This window comes from Thermobia domestica, chromosome 5 (assembly GCF_964235325.1).
Source record: "Thermobia domestica chromosome 5, izTheDome1.hap1.1, whole genome shotgun sequence".
In the NCBI taxonomy this organism is placed as follows: Eukaryota; Metazoa; Arthropoda; class Insecta; order Zygentoma; family Lepismatidae; genus Thermobia; species Thermobia domestica.
The window spans coordinates 18799089-18815774 of record NC_137458.1 but is presented as its reverse complement, the minus strand read 5'-3'; the positions used below and the strand labels follow the sequence as shown (position 1 = coordinate 18815774).

The 16686-nt window shown below is 38.2% G+C and overlaps 1 protein-coding gene across 5 annotated transcripts in view; it reads left to right on the top strand.

Annotated features, from left to right (window-relative positions):
- Vps16B (Vacuolar protein sorting 16B) overlaps nucleotides 1-16686 on the top strand; it is a 71390-nt gene that overhangs the window by 32233 nt on the left and 22471 nt on the right. For all 5 annotated transcript variants that reach the window (XM_081758282.1, XM_081758277.1, XM_081758278.1 and 2 more), the window contains exons 9-10: nucleotides 3956-4097; nucleotides 7510-7802. In XM_081758282.1, coding sequence (XP_081614408.1) covers nucleotides 3956-4097; nucleotides 7510-7802 — 435 coding nt within the window. The remainder of the gene's footprint in view (nucleotides 1-3955; nucleotides 4098-7509; nucleotides 7803-16686) is intronic.

Genomic DNA, 16686 nt, shown 5'->3' with positions numbered 1-16686 from the left:
ATAAGTTCCCTAACCTGAGTGATGCTAAGATTTCAGCGGGAGTGTTTATTGGTCCCCAAATTAGGAAATTAATGCTTGATGATAGCTTTGACAGCAAGTTAAACAGTGCTGAGCTAGCTGCCTGGACAGCATTTAAGTGTGTTGTGCGCAACTTTCTGGGCAATAACAAAGCTGAGAGTTACACAGAAATCGTACAGGACATGATACAAAAATACGAAGAGTTGGATTGTAGGATGTCTTTAAAAATCCACTTTTTGCACTCCCACCTCAGCTTCTTTCCTGCTAACCTAGGTGCTCTCAGCGACGAACAGGGGGAAAAATTCCACCAAGATATAATGGCAATGGAGAAAAGGTACCAGGGATGATGGGATCCTTCATTGATGGGGGACTATTGTTGGGGTCTTGTTAGAGAATGCAACATTTCTTACAAAAGAAGGAAGTAGTGTACGTTTTTGTAACCCAATGGAAGTTTCATATATTGTGATAGTTTTGATTGTCTTTTCATGACCTTTTGGTACATTTGTATTATTGTTTATTGTAAATTGTCACACTTGTAATATATTGTATTATATTTTATATATGTGTTTGTGGTAATAAAGCAAAACGTTTTACCTCAACTTAAGAGATCTGAAAGCATTACTATAAGGTGCAATAAACAGTACACACCAACATATTTATTTCTCATACAAACATATTTATTTCTCTAGAAAGAATAAAGCGATTATTACGAAACTTGGAGGGTTTGTTAAATATGAATCAAAATATACTTAGGTATAATTTCTATGTTAGTATATGCAAGGGGACAAGATCTTGGGGTGTAAAATAAACGAAAAGGGAAATTTTTGAGGGATTTTCCCGAAAATCCCTCTGTTACGGGAAAATCGTACGTGATGGAGAAAAACCGAGTGCATATTCGAATTCAGAGCAAAAAGTTCCTTTAAGAACAGGCATTTCCTTTTATGTAACAAAACCTTCGTTAACTAGTGAGTTACAGCGTTTAACGGAATCCTTTGAAAAGTGCAAAATACGCACAGGCGCCTATACAAAATGGCCGCCACAAACAAACCTGCGCGGCTAGAAAATAAATGGATACCCGTTTTCAACTCCCTGAATGTGGTACAATCTTAGATAAAAAATTAAAAAATAAATAAATTTTGTCAGCAATCTTTGACCTGGAAATTGGTCTATTTTGTTTGGATTGCCCCTTAATTTAGTTCTTGATGGACGTTGACCCCAATGTACATTCATTTTTCCTTGCGTGCGTATTGTTTCCGACTCTGTGTCATGGAAAATTTGGCGTGGGAAAGTGCTACGACGTAGCTTTCCCAAAACCGATTTACCTTGGGAGCCTTGATGTCTGTGGCTTAGTCCTGCTGTTCGAATCATTCGGATCGGTCGATTCTGTGAAGAGGGGTGAAGGTTTAAAATGGGACGCATATAGACGGATCAACCTCTATATTTTATAAATTATTAACTTCCTATACATTGTTCAGCGTAAGCTCTAAACTCCGATAAACAAAATATTTGTATCCTTCCGCTTGTCACAAATACGATTGGCTAGTGATGTATCACTCCCACTCTCCGCGGGGAGGAGCAAATTATACACGTGCATTTTGACAATACTGTCTCGTATTGTCCAGATACTTACAGCAGCAGCAGAAAAGAAAGAAAAGAAACTCGAAAGATTTTTTAAAAAAAGTATTTGAATTTCGCTCGTAAACGATTGTTGCTTAGTGAGTAAATGTTTGCCTTGTTGGTGTTTCACCACACAACTCGCGGAACCGGGATTCATGCCAGTTATCTTTCAGACTTTAAAAGCAGAACACCCGTCCACAGTTGAGTTGGCGCCATAATTACTGCGCATGCTTACTGTTTATTTCTATTGTTTCATTAGCCACACTCGATTGCAGTATTATTAGATAATCCGTATTATAGTTTTGTCATTTATAATAATATAGCAGTTTTATATGAAGCTTCATAGTAAAAGTAATAATGCAATCACATGAACTATTTTGCGGAAGAGTACGAGCGTCGGTAGGACAACAGCAAATCAGCGAGATTTACTTTCACGTGGCTTTGTTTATCGCAGTTTAGAGCTTACGCCGAATAATGTATAAGTAGATAAAATTTATAATTGTTAAACAACTTTATGAGATGAACAAAGAATCAGTAGAACAAAGTTAACGCACCGTGATGATTCTTAATTGGCTCAGTTGTGTGTAATTGCAAAATACTGCTGACGTCATCGGGAGTGGTATGAAGGTAAATATAAAAGTAAGACAAAAGAAAAGAAAATTATAAGTTATTTTATTTTCCGTGCAGACAAAATATTATACTGAAAATTCTGCATAATGCGAGACTCCTTTCGCACGGTTTCTTATGAAATAACCTAGTATAAGAACGACTGTCGCCATTTGTCTAAATAGTTGTCATCAGGAATGAATCACAATCTTAGCTCATTTGGAATATTTAATTAACATTTAACAGAAGGAGAACGTGTTCCAATAACCAAATTATAAATATGTTATTCCATAAAGGACAGCCCAACAGATCGATATCAGAACATCATCATTTCTTATAACGCCCTAACAGGATACCCGTTCTTCTCACGGGGATAATACGTTTCATTTTGGACATACAGAGGTGAATTTAGATTTAAACGACATCGGACGTGTCACTATTCGTCTCAGCGCCCCCGAGAACTGTGTATTCGATACTAATATCGGTCATTTTCGATCATTTTAAAATCTCTCTTCCCTCCCCCTCTAAGTTTCACTGTCAAAGTGAAATGATAAAAAACATCCCAGGCCCGAACCTCATCTATGTGGCAGATTTGATCGAGATCGGTCTGGTAGTTCAAGAGTTATTAAGTCACAAACATACTCACTTTCATTTTTATATACGAGGGTCGGGGAAAAAGTCATTGCAACTATTTTTTGCTTGCAGATATGTGAGAAGATCACTAACTGCCACGTGTCGCGTAGAAAATATGCAGGCATAGTGTGTATGCACAGCAGCAAATGACTGGCTGTGTGATTGCTGATAGAAGGGAAATCAGTTGTTTGGCGAGCAGCGTGCGAGATGGAAATAACCCGTGTTGAGCAGCGTGCATACATGAAGATAGCCGTTCTCGAGGGAGAAATGCGAGAGAATGTCCTAGTGAATTGGTGGAAGCCCTTGGGAATTACGCCCTCTCATAACGTACAGTAGCATGGTGAGTAGGAAAGTTTCATCAATGACGTGTGGCAACCGGTAATCAGACGATTGCCTCCCACATCGTTGGTAGCGTGTGGTGGACGTTGCAGGGGAGTAGTTTTAGGGCGTTTAGACCCAGTTTTATCATGTCAACTGTAAAACAGGCGCATGTCCTGTGCTGTACTTACTAAAATACAGTGCTTTGTATTTTGCACCATGAAACCAATATTGTCCTCTACATGACCGTGATACATATGTGAGGCACAATGTTCACGTGTTATTACATGTCCACGCATGTTGTTCCCACCTCATCCTTCCATTTGTATATGTCGCATTTTCCAACCGGACTGTTATCTGCAAGAAACAACATAGCTGCAATGACTTCTGCCCCAATCCTCGTAAATAAAGAGCAGACTAACACTTAATAACTACTTATTTATTTTTATTTTTTCCATAACCTACATTGTCATTAACCACCATTTTCGTGGCATTTGTATTCCTCCTTCAATTACTTTCATTAAAACTTTATTTTTACACATATTGTTATGACCGTTCCTTTTAACTCCAGTTTTTATTTTCCCACCACCTCAATTTCTTTTCTAAAGAATGTTTTGCTTAAACGAAAGTATCAAATGCAGTATCATAGTATACTTAGCTAGTTGATTAATATTAAAGAAGTTTTCAGTTAGGTGATTCACTAATCAATATTTTGTTATTATGCATTTCTTTATGTTAAACTACTTTCCATTTGTTCGTTCAGATGAAGCAGTTTCAACTGGCTGTCCAAGCAAAACAAAATCCTCAACGCCATCTGCAGAAACTCCAGGCCTGTGCATCTAGTTACTTCTCTTCGCCGTCGGAAAAGGATAGTCATTTCATATCCAACTACTTGCGGCTATTAGGTAAGCTATTTACTGTGGAGGTCGAGACTTCAGAAACAATCTGTTCTGGAAGTTTCATTCATGGCGCCAACTACCAGATATATTCACAGGGAATTTTTTTTACTAGTTCTCGTATGCGTTCTGAGAAAAGATTGAAGTAAATTGGAGACTCAGTGTCTTTAGAGGTATTAAGCTGGATCGTGGACTCAGTTTTCCCAGCCATCTATCTGTTTTACTTCTCTTATTTTTTTCTCTTGTTTGATAGTCAAGTCTTGCAAGTTAAATTTGACGTACACGTAAACTCGATGACAATACAGTATGTTCACATAATTTTTGCTCTTGCTTATTGTTTTACTGTGAGATTAATTAAGTTATTAGTAGTGTATTTAGCTTGTGTAGGCAACGCCATTAATTAAGCATTACTTCAATTGTGGGGCGCCTCTAACGAAAAAAAGAAAGTGAGCTCACGCCTTGAAATCGTGTACAAATAGTTTTTTTTTTCTTAAAGTTAAGGAAATTCGAAATAAAGAATTGATTTATTGCAGGATATTGAATAAAACTAAAAAGTAAATCCATTCTCTTCTGAAAATTATTTTACAGAACGTAGATTTGTACTAGAAGCTTATATATGTAAAATTTTACAGTTTGTTTTGTTATTTATGTTGTGGACCTAGAGATGTAGATGTTAGTTAGACTAGTCTTGCACCCAGGTCTACAATTGTTGACAAAAGAAGTTGCATATGTGAATACTCAACTTACGCTAGCGGCGGTACGTATAGTGAAATTCGTTTTATGTAACTCTACCGTATTGTTTCGCTTTACTTATTAAAAGAAAACCGAGAAAATACAATTTAGTGTAAATTACAATAGTACACGGCATTTTCAAGTATACAAGACAAAATGTAGCTGAGTAGATGTTATTCACTAATGCTGTAAATAGAACACAACTTAAGATAATAATAGACAAGTCTTAAAGACAAAAGAAAAATAAGTAGAAAAAAGAAGTTGGTTAAGTCGAAGTTTCTTTCATTTTATATGTACAGAAGATTGTTCGCTTTGTATCCGACCGAGTTGTCAACGTTGCTGGCACGTGAGCAGTTGCGCCAGAAACGTAAAATGGGTGCCATTATCATTATTCTTGCTCAGGTGCTCGAGTATCTTGTTCGTGCAAGTGAAATGCTGCGATAATACCCGTCATTTTGAAGGATACTTTTTTTTTTTTTTTGGTACAACTGAAAAATGAAATAATGTCGGGTAAATGCTTAACCATGAGAGTGACCACAGCTAGAGGTATCGTGACAAGGGAAACACAAATGGTGCCCATGCAGAAACATTCGTTATCAGAAGGGGGCTTTTTGAAGTTACCAGCGAAAGTGTTACCTAGGAAGCTTCGTGGAATTTGTCTACTGGCAGGAGAATCCACCGTTAACGGCCAGGAGAATGAGCTACCTCGACCTGACATGGCCCAAAGAGTAGTTCTGGCGCAATCCACAATATACGTCTGCATTTCATGCTCCTATATTCTTGATATGTCCTAAGATACTTTTCTCAAAGTATCATGCGTTCTGGTTTTTCTACTTCACGTTGCTAGTAACATCAGGGCAACCTCCGTAAGTGCCACATTGTTGAAGAAAAACTGCCGCAGACTGTAAGAAAGAGAGGTGGTGTCACATTGGATGAAATCTACATTTATCCCATGTCCAATTGTAACATTCGGGAAGTTGCATATCGTGGCACCTTTGGCAAGTACAAAATGAAAGACGGCGGCCACATATGGATGAGGCCTACATTTATCTCACGCCTAATGGTAACATTCGGGCAATTACCCTTTTACCCGTACCGTAACTTTTTTACCGAAAGTGCCGAGAAAGTTTCCTTCAGGGAATCATGATTGTCGATGAGTACGGTTAGAAGAGGAAATTTTTAAGTACGTACGGTAGACAAATACATGAAAGTTAATGATCCATCAGTCTCCATGACCCCAATTTGTCTAAAAGACATTCCTCGTTTGTGATTGAATGAATGAATGATGAGAGGGTAATTGGGACTCAGCACCCTCATTTGTACGGAGTCAACAAGAACAAGGTGCGAATCCACATGGACGAATACACATCCACCGGTACTCTCTAGTTTTATCATAGCATGAAGCCAGAAACAGGAATCCGTATTATTTCCTTTCTTGGCATTTCTGTCAAAAGCAATGAGCCAGATCAGTTGATTTTTGCCCATTTGAACTGTTGTTAAAACGATGTCTACCACTCTCAGTCCCACGGAAAACTTGTAGAGAGAAATGGGATGGAATTCCTGTGCATATTCTCCAATGCAGTTTGTTTACGTGGAAATGGCGATGTCGGGCGATAGTCCATAATGCTGGTAGTTCGATGTAGCACAACCTGTGGTAATGGCACAGCTTTTCATAGGGTAAGTACGCTTTAAAAATCGGTCGGATACAAACCAAACAACCTTTTATATATATATATAGGTAGGTGCGAACTCAATAACACACAGTCAAAAAGTCGTCTATATTTTTTCAGAGCAGAGAGCACCGACTTCAGGAATGAGTGAATGTGTGGCTGTTCTGAGAAGCGGACTGAGTAGCGTAATGGTTATTGCATCGGCATAATATGATGAAAATCCCGGGTTCAAGTCCCGGTTCAGTCATTTTTTTTTTCACTCTGTGTATTATTGAATCCAAACCTTCTGTGTATTTTTATTTTGTCCAAAGGAAATGAGAAAATTAGATTTCTCGTAATATTAGTATAGTATAATATACCGATTATTCCAAGGATGATAGGACCTCGGATTTCACAAGTCCTACCTTCCGCTGTTAGGCAACATAACCCGCGATACACTGGTTGTAATGTTTGGTTTTTACATATAGGTTGAGATAAAGGTTCACAATATTATTTTTCATATCTCTAATGGAAATGCAGACGAGCAGCTGGTACACTCATGTCCAAAATTATTGTCGCGTGTCTATAAATATGTTGTTGTAGGAATATAATTTGATAACGAATTCGCCCTCTATTTCTTATAATGTTAGTGTGTATAATCGGCAAAGATATACATGTGGCAAATCCCATGTCAAAAGAGCAGTAAATAAGAGCTATAAAACGAAAATAAAACTTCCTTGTCCATTTAGCAACATTTAGGTTTACTCATTCTAATTTTCGTTTTTATCATTCTTTTCCTATGTAATTTACCACAAACATACTATTCCCGATTATACACATAGTATCAGTATTAACAGTACCCTGCAAAATTATTATCAAATTATATTCTTCCAAAAAATAGTTATAGGTATGCGACAATCATTTTGGACATGAGTGTACATTTATTGAATTGGAAAGATTCTCAAATTGTGAAAGTGAATCTGGTGGAGTGTAAGCCAAAAGCAAAGAAAGTAATCACTATGATTTTGTGTTAATTCCAGACTGGCAAATGACACTACAGGAAGCGGAAGGCAGTGTCATAGCCGCCCAGTCAGGGAACCCTGAAAGCATTCAGAATAAATTGAAGCTACCGCCTCTCGTGGGCTCTTCTGTTATCTCGTCGCTGATGTACGCCTGTGCGTATCATTGGAATGAGCAGAAGGGAGCGCTGCGATCACCAACCACCTTGTGTCAGCATCACAGTATCAGTGATAGACAATTTCAGTGGACGGCGTTGAAAGTGAAGGCGGCCTTGAAGGAATGGGATGATATTGAAGCACTTTTTATCACAAAGGTATTGTTTCGTTTATTTAATAGCCTAATTAACTTACACATGTTTCTCCAGATTCCATAAAAGCGAGACTTCCTTCATAGGTATCAAAGAGATTATCCGGTTTGCCATAAGGACCAGACTGGGTCACGTGATAAGGTCAAAAGTTACGTTGCGTGCTGAATCGAGTTGCAAATCCAGATATGAGATATTTCAAGCATGTAACCTTCCCGTGGGACGCCCTGGGTAATTCGCTGAAGATGCGTATACTCTATCATTATTTTTGATTTTACTCAAACAACTTGACTTTTGACAATGTTCTATCCATATTTACCTTATATGCTATACATCGTTTTTAATCTATTCATTATGTCTTTGTGATAAGCTTTCAATTAGCCACCTCCTTATTACACTTTTTCATATATGTGGACGACTTCATTTTTTTCATTGATTTTCCATTGACTAATGTTCATGTTTCGCGCTTTTTGGCTATGTTACATCCATTTTAGGATAATTAGGTTTTGGAATATAGAATCTACATAATCTCTTCTATATTTGAGCTGAATTTCAGCCATCTATCCCAAAGTCTGTTCACACCATTGCAACCGGATAGGTCCTTTTGTAAATTTAAAGCGTAGTTTGAAAGACCTATCGCCACACACTAAGAGAACGTCGCCAGTAAACTCAATAAGAAGTGAGGGGGCGCGGTGGCTCAGTGGTAGAGCGTTCACCTCCGGTGCTTGGGGCCCCTGGTTCGATCCCAGCTCGCGCCGTGTGGACTTTGTGGTGGACAAACACCGTGCTCGTGGGTTTTCTCGGGGTTCTCCCACTTTCTTCATTCCACCATTTCACTCATCTCTCATCAGCACTGTCTCCTTTAGCCTAACCGGCATAACCGTGGGACGTAAAACTTAAAGATTTCATTTTCAATAAGAAGTGAGTAGCACAATTATTGCCACATTTTCCGCGCCAGAGTTGAGAGTCGTTCAAATGTAAATGGCACTTATCATAGTAAAGATTCCATGGAAATTAAATTGAAAAAAAAAAAAATAGTTATAACTTAAGAATAACACTGAAAGAAGTACAAAGAAATGAATAAAATAAATGCTTGCATATGTCAGTTCGTGTTCCCACTGCGAAGCCACCATGCCAATCTGCGTTCTACTTAGTTCTATCACGACCTAGATATAATCCTGTCTGATCTGTGCTGATTGTGTTACCATGTTGCCACTTCCATGCTTGCTTTGTCCGAGATCTTATGTATTAGTATCAATCATTTCTTGCCATCGATATTGGTATAATATTATTTGGTCTAGGAATTAATTCGTGCGGGTGGGCAAGAGATGGCGCAATGAACGGAGCGTCCCACAGTTCCGTGTATCCACACATGTGTTGCAAACCCCTGTCATCGCGTATCGTTCGTAGTATAGGGCAGTGGATTAAAGCGTCAACAACACCAGTTTGTAGTTAAGTGAACATGGCGCAATTTGTGCCTGATAAAGTGTTTTTGCGGGGTGTCCTGCTGCATTACTTTAACATGAAGAAAAGTGCGACTGAAAGTCATCGTATTTTGGTGGAAGTGTATGGTGACCATGCTCTAGCTGAGCGAACGTGTCAGAAGTGGTTTGCACGGTTTAGAAGTGGTGATTTCGGCTTGGCAGACCAAGAGCGAGCTGGACAGCCAAAAAAATTTCAAGACGAAGAATTGACAGCATTGCTCGAGCAGGATTCGTGTCAAACGCAGGAACAACTTGCAGCAGCATTAGGCGTTGATCAAACAACAGTCTCCAAACGCTTGAAAGCCATGGGAATGATTCAAAAGATGTCACATTGGGTTCCACATGAATTGAAAGACAGAGACGTTGAAAGACGAAAAACCATTTGCGAATTGCTGCTTCAACGACAGAGCAGAAAGGGGTTTCTGCATCGAATTATTACGGGTGATGAGAAGTGTATCCATTACGAGAACCCTAAACGAAAAAAGGCCTGGGTGAAACCAGGTGAACCAGGTCCATCACAACCAAAACGAGATATTCACTGTGCAAAGGTTATGCTGTGCATATGGTGGGATATGAAAGGTGTGGTGTACTATGAGCTGCTGCAACCGGGTGAAACTATGAATGGAGAACGTTATCGACGACAATTAATGCGTTTGAAGCAAGCTCTGGCCAGAACACGACCAGAATGGGAGAACAGACATGATAAACTTATTGTACAACATGATAACGCTCGCCCACATGTCGCAAAACCGGTCAAAACCTATTTAGAAAATGTCGGATGGGAAGTTTTACCCCACCCGCCGTATTCACCAGACATTGCTCCTTCGGACTACTACTTGTTCGATTGCATGAACAACGATTTGATTGGACAGCGGTTTACTTCTTCAGAAGATATCGAAACATGGGTCTCTGACTGGATCGCTTCCAAGGATGAGGACTTCTTTCGCCACGGAATCCGTACATTGCCTGACAGATGGGCGAAAGTGGTGGCTAGCGATGGACAATATTTTTCTTAAGGTATTTATGTATTTTGTGTTTGTACTACAGCTTCAATGTGTGCGTACCAACCGCACGAATTAATTCCTAGACCAAATATTATTAGAGTCTGTAATTCAGAAAATTGTTAAACTTTCAAACAAGTGTTAAATGAACAAAAAAATTAAGAATATAAAATACTATTTTTGTTTAAAATTTACAGAGCAAGATGAAGATTGTGTTTGGAATTTTAGTATCGAAAACAAGTAAAGTATTTTGGATGAAAGTATATCTATCTGTTTACATAGGGAAATACGATGCATCAGAAGGATTTCTCAGTCTTCCCCCTTTCCATTACTTCGTAGATTGCTCAGAAGACCAGTTTATAGTGTAAGAATATAAATGATATCCGAAAAGTTTCGAGATTCAAAACTAATTTCTTTGCTGCAGTTTAAGCAGATTAGAGTCGTGCAAAATCACCAAGTAATGCAAAGATACTCAGTTCAGGGTAAGAACTTCGTCACCAATTATACATTGTAATATATTTGCTGAGTGCAAATATCCTGGCGATGTGTAAAGAAATCAGTCTCGAAGTAAATGTAGAGCTTCTCCGTGGCTAAGCAGTTAGCGTACCCGCCTTTGGCGTGGGAGACCCGCGTTCGATTCCCGGCAAGAGGCTCATGTTCGGATTCCACGTTAATCAGTAGGTCCCGTCTTATATAACAGGGTGTCTACTGACCTGGAAAACCTTGAAAACCTGGAATTAGCCTGGAATTTGCTTTTGGACCTGGAAAACCTGGAAATAGCCTGGAATTGGACGAGGAACCTGGAAGTTTTAAAATTGTTTTTAAAATATTGTTGAGATTTATATGGAATAAGTATATTTTTGTAAAATGCAAGAAAGTTATATACTACAGCATAAGTTAAAAGCCAATAATAACTTATTCAGTGGAGACGTAGTTGAGAAGGACAGACAGACGTGAGCAGAGTGCAGGCGCTGAATGTTTTTGGAAAGTATGTTGAGGGTACAAGAAGAGACTGAATAAGATTTTATTTGTTTAGCATGGTCCTTGTGAATAACAGTGACTACAAAAAGGGCTAAATTAGTCCCCGATGATGAGAATAAGGTAATTGAAAAAGTTAAATTTCATGATCTATTAAGTTTGTGTCTTACACTGAGGGGATACTGGCATACAAGCCAGAAGCTTTCTCTGTAGTTGCCGCTTATTTGCATAGTATGAATCAAGCTTATTTGCTGCTTTGTGAAGACATTGGTTTACATGTTTCTGTAGCAAGAGTAGTAGACAGGTCTGAAACAACATTCCGCTTATACTCCTGTGCCGAAGCTTTTTAACAGCAGTTCAAGTCCGCGGATGTCGCAGTGAACACCATTCCCGGTGGCCGAAAGGTGTATCACCGGAAAAAAAGTAAAATTGCCCACATCTTAACGGAATCACTTTTTGTTCTTAGGTTAACATTTTACTGTCTTGCAATAAATCCTGTTACACACTAACAATTAACATTTTATTTTTCAACCATTAAAATGGGGAAAAGTAAAACTAAATTCCAGGACTCATGGAAAGGCCAGTGGAAAAGGGTTATTAGGTCCAACGATCTATTTAAAGCAGGTTGTAAACTCTGCAGAACTGATTTTGACATTTCAAATATGGGAGCTGGATCATTGAAATCTCATGAAAAAGGAAAGAAACATCAAATAGCTGTTAAAGCTCTTAATGCACAATGTTCGATCGTAAAGTTCTAAGGCAATGTTAACAAGGAGCCTTCCTGTACAAAAAATTCTACAGCGTCTTCCAGCTCACTGACTGGCACGTCATCTACTACAGTTGTTCAGGAGAAAAATGAAAGCCCAGCAAAAACTAGTGGTGTAATAAAGAGTTATCTTATCAAAGATCAAGAGACAAAAGTAGAAATAATCGGACATTACACAAAGTTACAAGTCATGCATCGGCCAGAAGCCAAGCGAGTGCAACGGATGTGTTTCCTTTAATGTTTCCTAAGTGTGAAGTCGCTAAAAATATGCAGTTACACAAAGACAAAATAGGTTATGTCATCACTTTTGGATTGGGTCCATATTTCCAAGTACAAAATTGTGAATTTTTTGCAGTATCGTTCGACGAAAGCCTCACAGAAAAATCAAATGGACTTAGTAGTTGGTTTTTGACACAGTGACGAAAATAAAGTTTTAACACGAAAATAAAGTTTTAACACGAAAATAAAGTTTTAACATCAGTATTCCTCGGACATGCTACTGCCAGGATTTGTTAAGTGCATTTACAAATACTTTCAAGGACAAGGTTCTTGATTTTTGTAAGTTACTTCAGGTTTCTCGTGATGGCCCAAACGTTAATTTGAAATTTCTGAGTGATTTGAAGGCCTATCTGAGTGAAGAAAATGGTGAAGGTCCATAGCTTTTGGAAACAGGAACGTGCTCTTTACATATTGTTAATGGGGCTTTTAAGACTGCTCATACCAAAGCTGGTTGGAATGTGACAGAGTTTTTGAGAGCGTTGTACTATTTATTCAAGGACTTCCCTTCAAGAAGAGCAGATTTCCCTCTTAAATTTTGTTCTATTAGGTGGGTGGAGAATTCTAAAGTTATCAACCGTGCCATAACTATGATTCCTGCCTTAAAAGTTACGTTGATGCAGTGAAAACACAACCTCCTAAAACATCAAACTTCTCTAAAGTAAAAGTCCACATCTCTGATGTACTGTTGCCTGCTAGATTAGGGTTCCTTCAGTCCATATCTGTAGAACTAGAATAATTCCTCATTAAGTACCAGACAGACAGTCCATTACTACCGTTTCTATGGAATGACCTAAACACGTTGATTCGTAGTTTGTTAAGCCGTTTCGTGAAAGATGATGTCTTAAAAGTAGCTAAAACTTAAAAGAAAACTAACCTCAATAGTTGTTTTTTGATAAAGACAACTTAAAACTACTTAATCTAGTTGATGTTGGATTTTCTGCAGTGACATCGCTTAAAGGAGTGACGTATGTTGAGATATTGAACTTTAAGAAAGAATGCAGAATATTCTTGCAAGAACTGTGTAAAAAAACTTACACTAAAATGTCCTTTAAAATACAGTGTAACAAGAGCCGCAAATTGCTTGTCTCCAGAAACTATGACCAACGAAACCCTTCGTGAATGACGTATCACACTCGCCCTGGAGACATTTGTCGAGAAGGAGCAAATAACAACTGTAAATGCTGATATGGTGAAACGGGAATATTTAGAATTTTGTTCAGACCAAGACACAGCACCGGGTTCGATCCCAGACCCCGCCAAGTGAACTTTGTGGTGGACAAACACCGGTCGTTGGGTTTCTCGGGGGTCTCCCGTTTCCTCCCACTTTCTTCATTACACCATTTCATTCATTATTCATCATCACCGTCTCCTTTAGCCTAACCGGCATAACCGTGGGACGTAAAACTCAAAGATTTCATTTCATTTCAAGACAGCACAAAAACTGTCAAATTTCAGTCACAAAAATGACAGATTAGAAGTTTTTCTTCATGATCTGTTAAATAAAGAAGGTGTTTCCAATGCGTTTAAAACATTCATGCATAAGATATGTGTACTTTTCCATAGCAACGCAGCAGTGGAAAGGAGTTTCTCCATTAACAAAGAGTGCATTGTTGAAAATCTCCAAGAGGAGTGTTTGATTGCCCAGAGAAGTGTGTTGGACGCTGTGCGTGTTGCTGGTGACAGACATAATATGAATATCACAAAGAGTATGATCCAGTATGTGAGGAATGCATCAAGCAGAAGAAATGAATATCTGAAAGACCGCGGTGAAGAAGAAGACAGAGCAGCTCGAGAAAAGAAAGATACTAAGAAGAAAATAAGAGAGTTGGAATTAAAGAAGAAAAGAATACTAACACGCCGAAGCAGAAGTAGATGCATTGTAAGAACAGGCAAAAAAGTTAAAAAGGGATGTTGAACTCTAGAAGGTTAATGTCAAAAACTGTTTACTGTGAAAGTTGTTTTCTATATTTGTTCATATAATGTGCGTGGTTCCATAACATTTTCAGTTTTTTAAACTTTCATAGTACAATACATTTTTAAATAAAATATAACTGATTGCCAGTTCCCATCCAAGAAGAATGTGCAGTAACGTTTTAACAATATGGTCTACTTTGTGTTAAGAATTTGTATTATATATGATCATTTTCTTTTTACTTCTAAACTAATACTAGTTTGACAAAAATGGCGGGAAAATAGCTTACTCACCGCTAAGTCCTACCAGTACTTAGCATAAAATACCACAAGAGTACTTTAAAGGGGAGTGCTTGTAGTAAAATACTCTTGTGGTATTTTATCCCATAACTTAGCGGTGAGTAAGCTATTTCCCCGCCATTTTTGTCATTGTTCATCAACACTCACGTGCTACTACTATAATATTAGTTTATTTGAAGTAATGTTTTTGACGGAAATTTACTATTATACAGGGTAAACTTTAACTAAACCGATAAACTTCGGGAGGTGATTCCCGAGCCCGAAACAAGAAAAAAATTCCTCTTTTCTCCACGGTAAATAGTTTTGGAGTTACAAGGTGCCGAAAGTGTGGAAAAATGAACTTCCGAGGCCTATATTTCCAAACCTACCCAACGTAGAGAGTGCAGCTTAACATCTCTTTAAGGAAGTCTTATCTGTTCTGAACGTATGATTTCCTTTGTGAGATTTTAAGCAGCACTCTCTACTTTGGATAATTTTGGAAATATAGGCGTCGGAAGTTCAGTTTTCCACACTTTATGCACCTTTTAGCTCAGAAACTATGCGCCTTGGAGAAGAGTTAAAAAAAAATTTTTTTTTTTCTTGTTTGGGTGCCGAGAATTATTTCCCGAAGTTTGTCGGTTTAATTAAGGTTCACCCCTGTATAGTATTCCTACATTAGGATATTTAAAGCTACTGCACATTTTTCTCAACCGGTCTTCTGGTAGGGGATATTTTAATTAAATATTTTCTTGTGTAAATTTTTTTTTTAGAACCTACATTTCAGTCAGTTTCATCTTGTCACTTAAAGAAACTTCCACTTGCCATATGCATTCTCTAATTATTACCAGTTTTTGTTAAGAACTATATAAAATTGAATTATACATGTTACAATAAATGTCACTCTACTGAATAGACCTGGAAAAAAAGGAAAAATAAACCTTGAAAACCTTGATAAAACCTGGAATTTGAAAGTGAACATTTAGTAGACACCCTGTATAGTCTCGCTGCTGAAAGGGACGATAGTATCAAAATCAACTCAACTCGGAGTGAATGTAGATAAGTTGTTGTCATTTTTGTTGTAAGTCAGATGGGAAAGCAATTTTTGATATTTATCTTTCTATCCACTTTCTTACTTTTGAAGAAGGGTCACGGATAAGCCGCAAATACAAGATGTTAAACTTAGCCAGAAGTAACAGTGAGTATAAGTAACACATTATATTATCAAAACACGAATTAGAATTATAGTTACGAATAATCGAAATTCGGCTCCTTGGAATCTCTATCGCTGTTTCACGGGGGCACAATGGCTCAGTGGTAGAGTGTTTATCTCTAATGCGTGGAGTCTGTGGTTCGATCCCCGGCCGTTGTGGTGGACAATATTGTGTCCGTTGATTTTCTCGGGGTACTTCCGTTTTCTCCCACATTCGCATTGCATTAATTCTTCTATCATTATTCACTCATTCACTAGCTTTAATCATCGTTTCCCTTAGCCCAAAGGACATAATCATGGGTCGCTTTTTTTTTTTTTTTTTTTTTTTTTTTTTTTTTTTTTTTTTTTACACTATTGAAGATGGGAGCCAAAGTTGGCCTCTGAAATTATTGAGTAAAGGTGATCTTTCCATCCGGAGTTGTAAGTATCACATTTGTCTCCATATGTTCCGGTCGTTTTCTTCCATTTAATGCCATCATGTGACATCTACAGAATTATTCTGGAAGAAGCTCGCAAATAATAAAATTCAGCGAGAAAAATACTTCATATATGTATGTTTTGTTTCTATGATCTACTTTGTAGCATGTAGCATCTATGTTCTGGTGATGAAATGGGTGTGTAGCATACCTTAAAGACCGACTTCTGACTTTTTAATGCCTGCCCGCGGTTGCAACAACTGGCGGTAATTGCTTCGTACAAGATTGCCTATGCAATACACAAGATCTTCAACGAAGATAATGGGTTACACCCACTAAGCATGACGGATCTCAGTTTCCTATACAGGTCCTTAAGATGTATCTCCGTTATACCTGGTACTTACTGGTGGAGGGAATTCTCCTAACAAGTAGGAAGATTCGCATGTCCCGAATCCCACGATATGACCATAGCCCGGCATTAAGCAACCCGAATTCGGGATTCCTTGGAATTCCAGGAGGGACTTGCTAATTTCCGGCCCTGTTTGTCTCAGAACCTTCTAAATACGTAC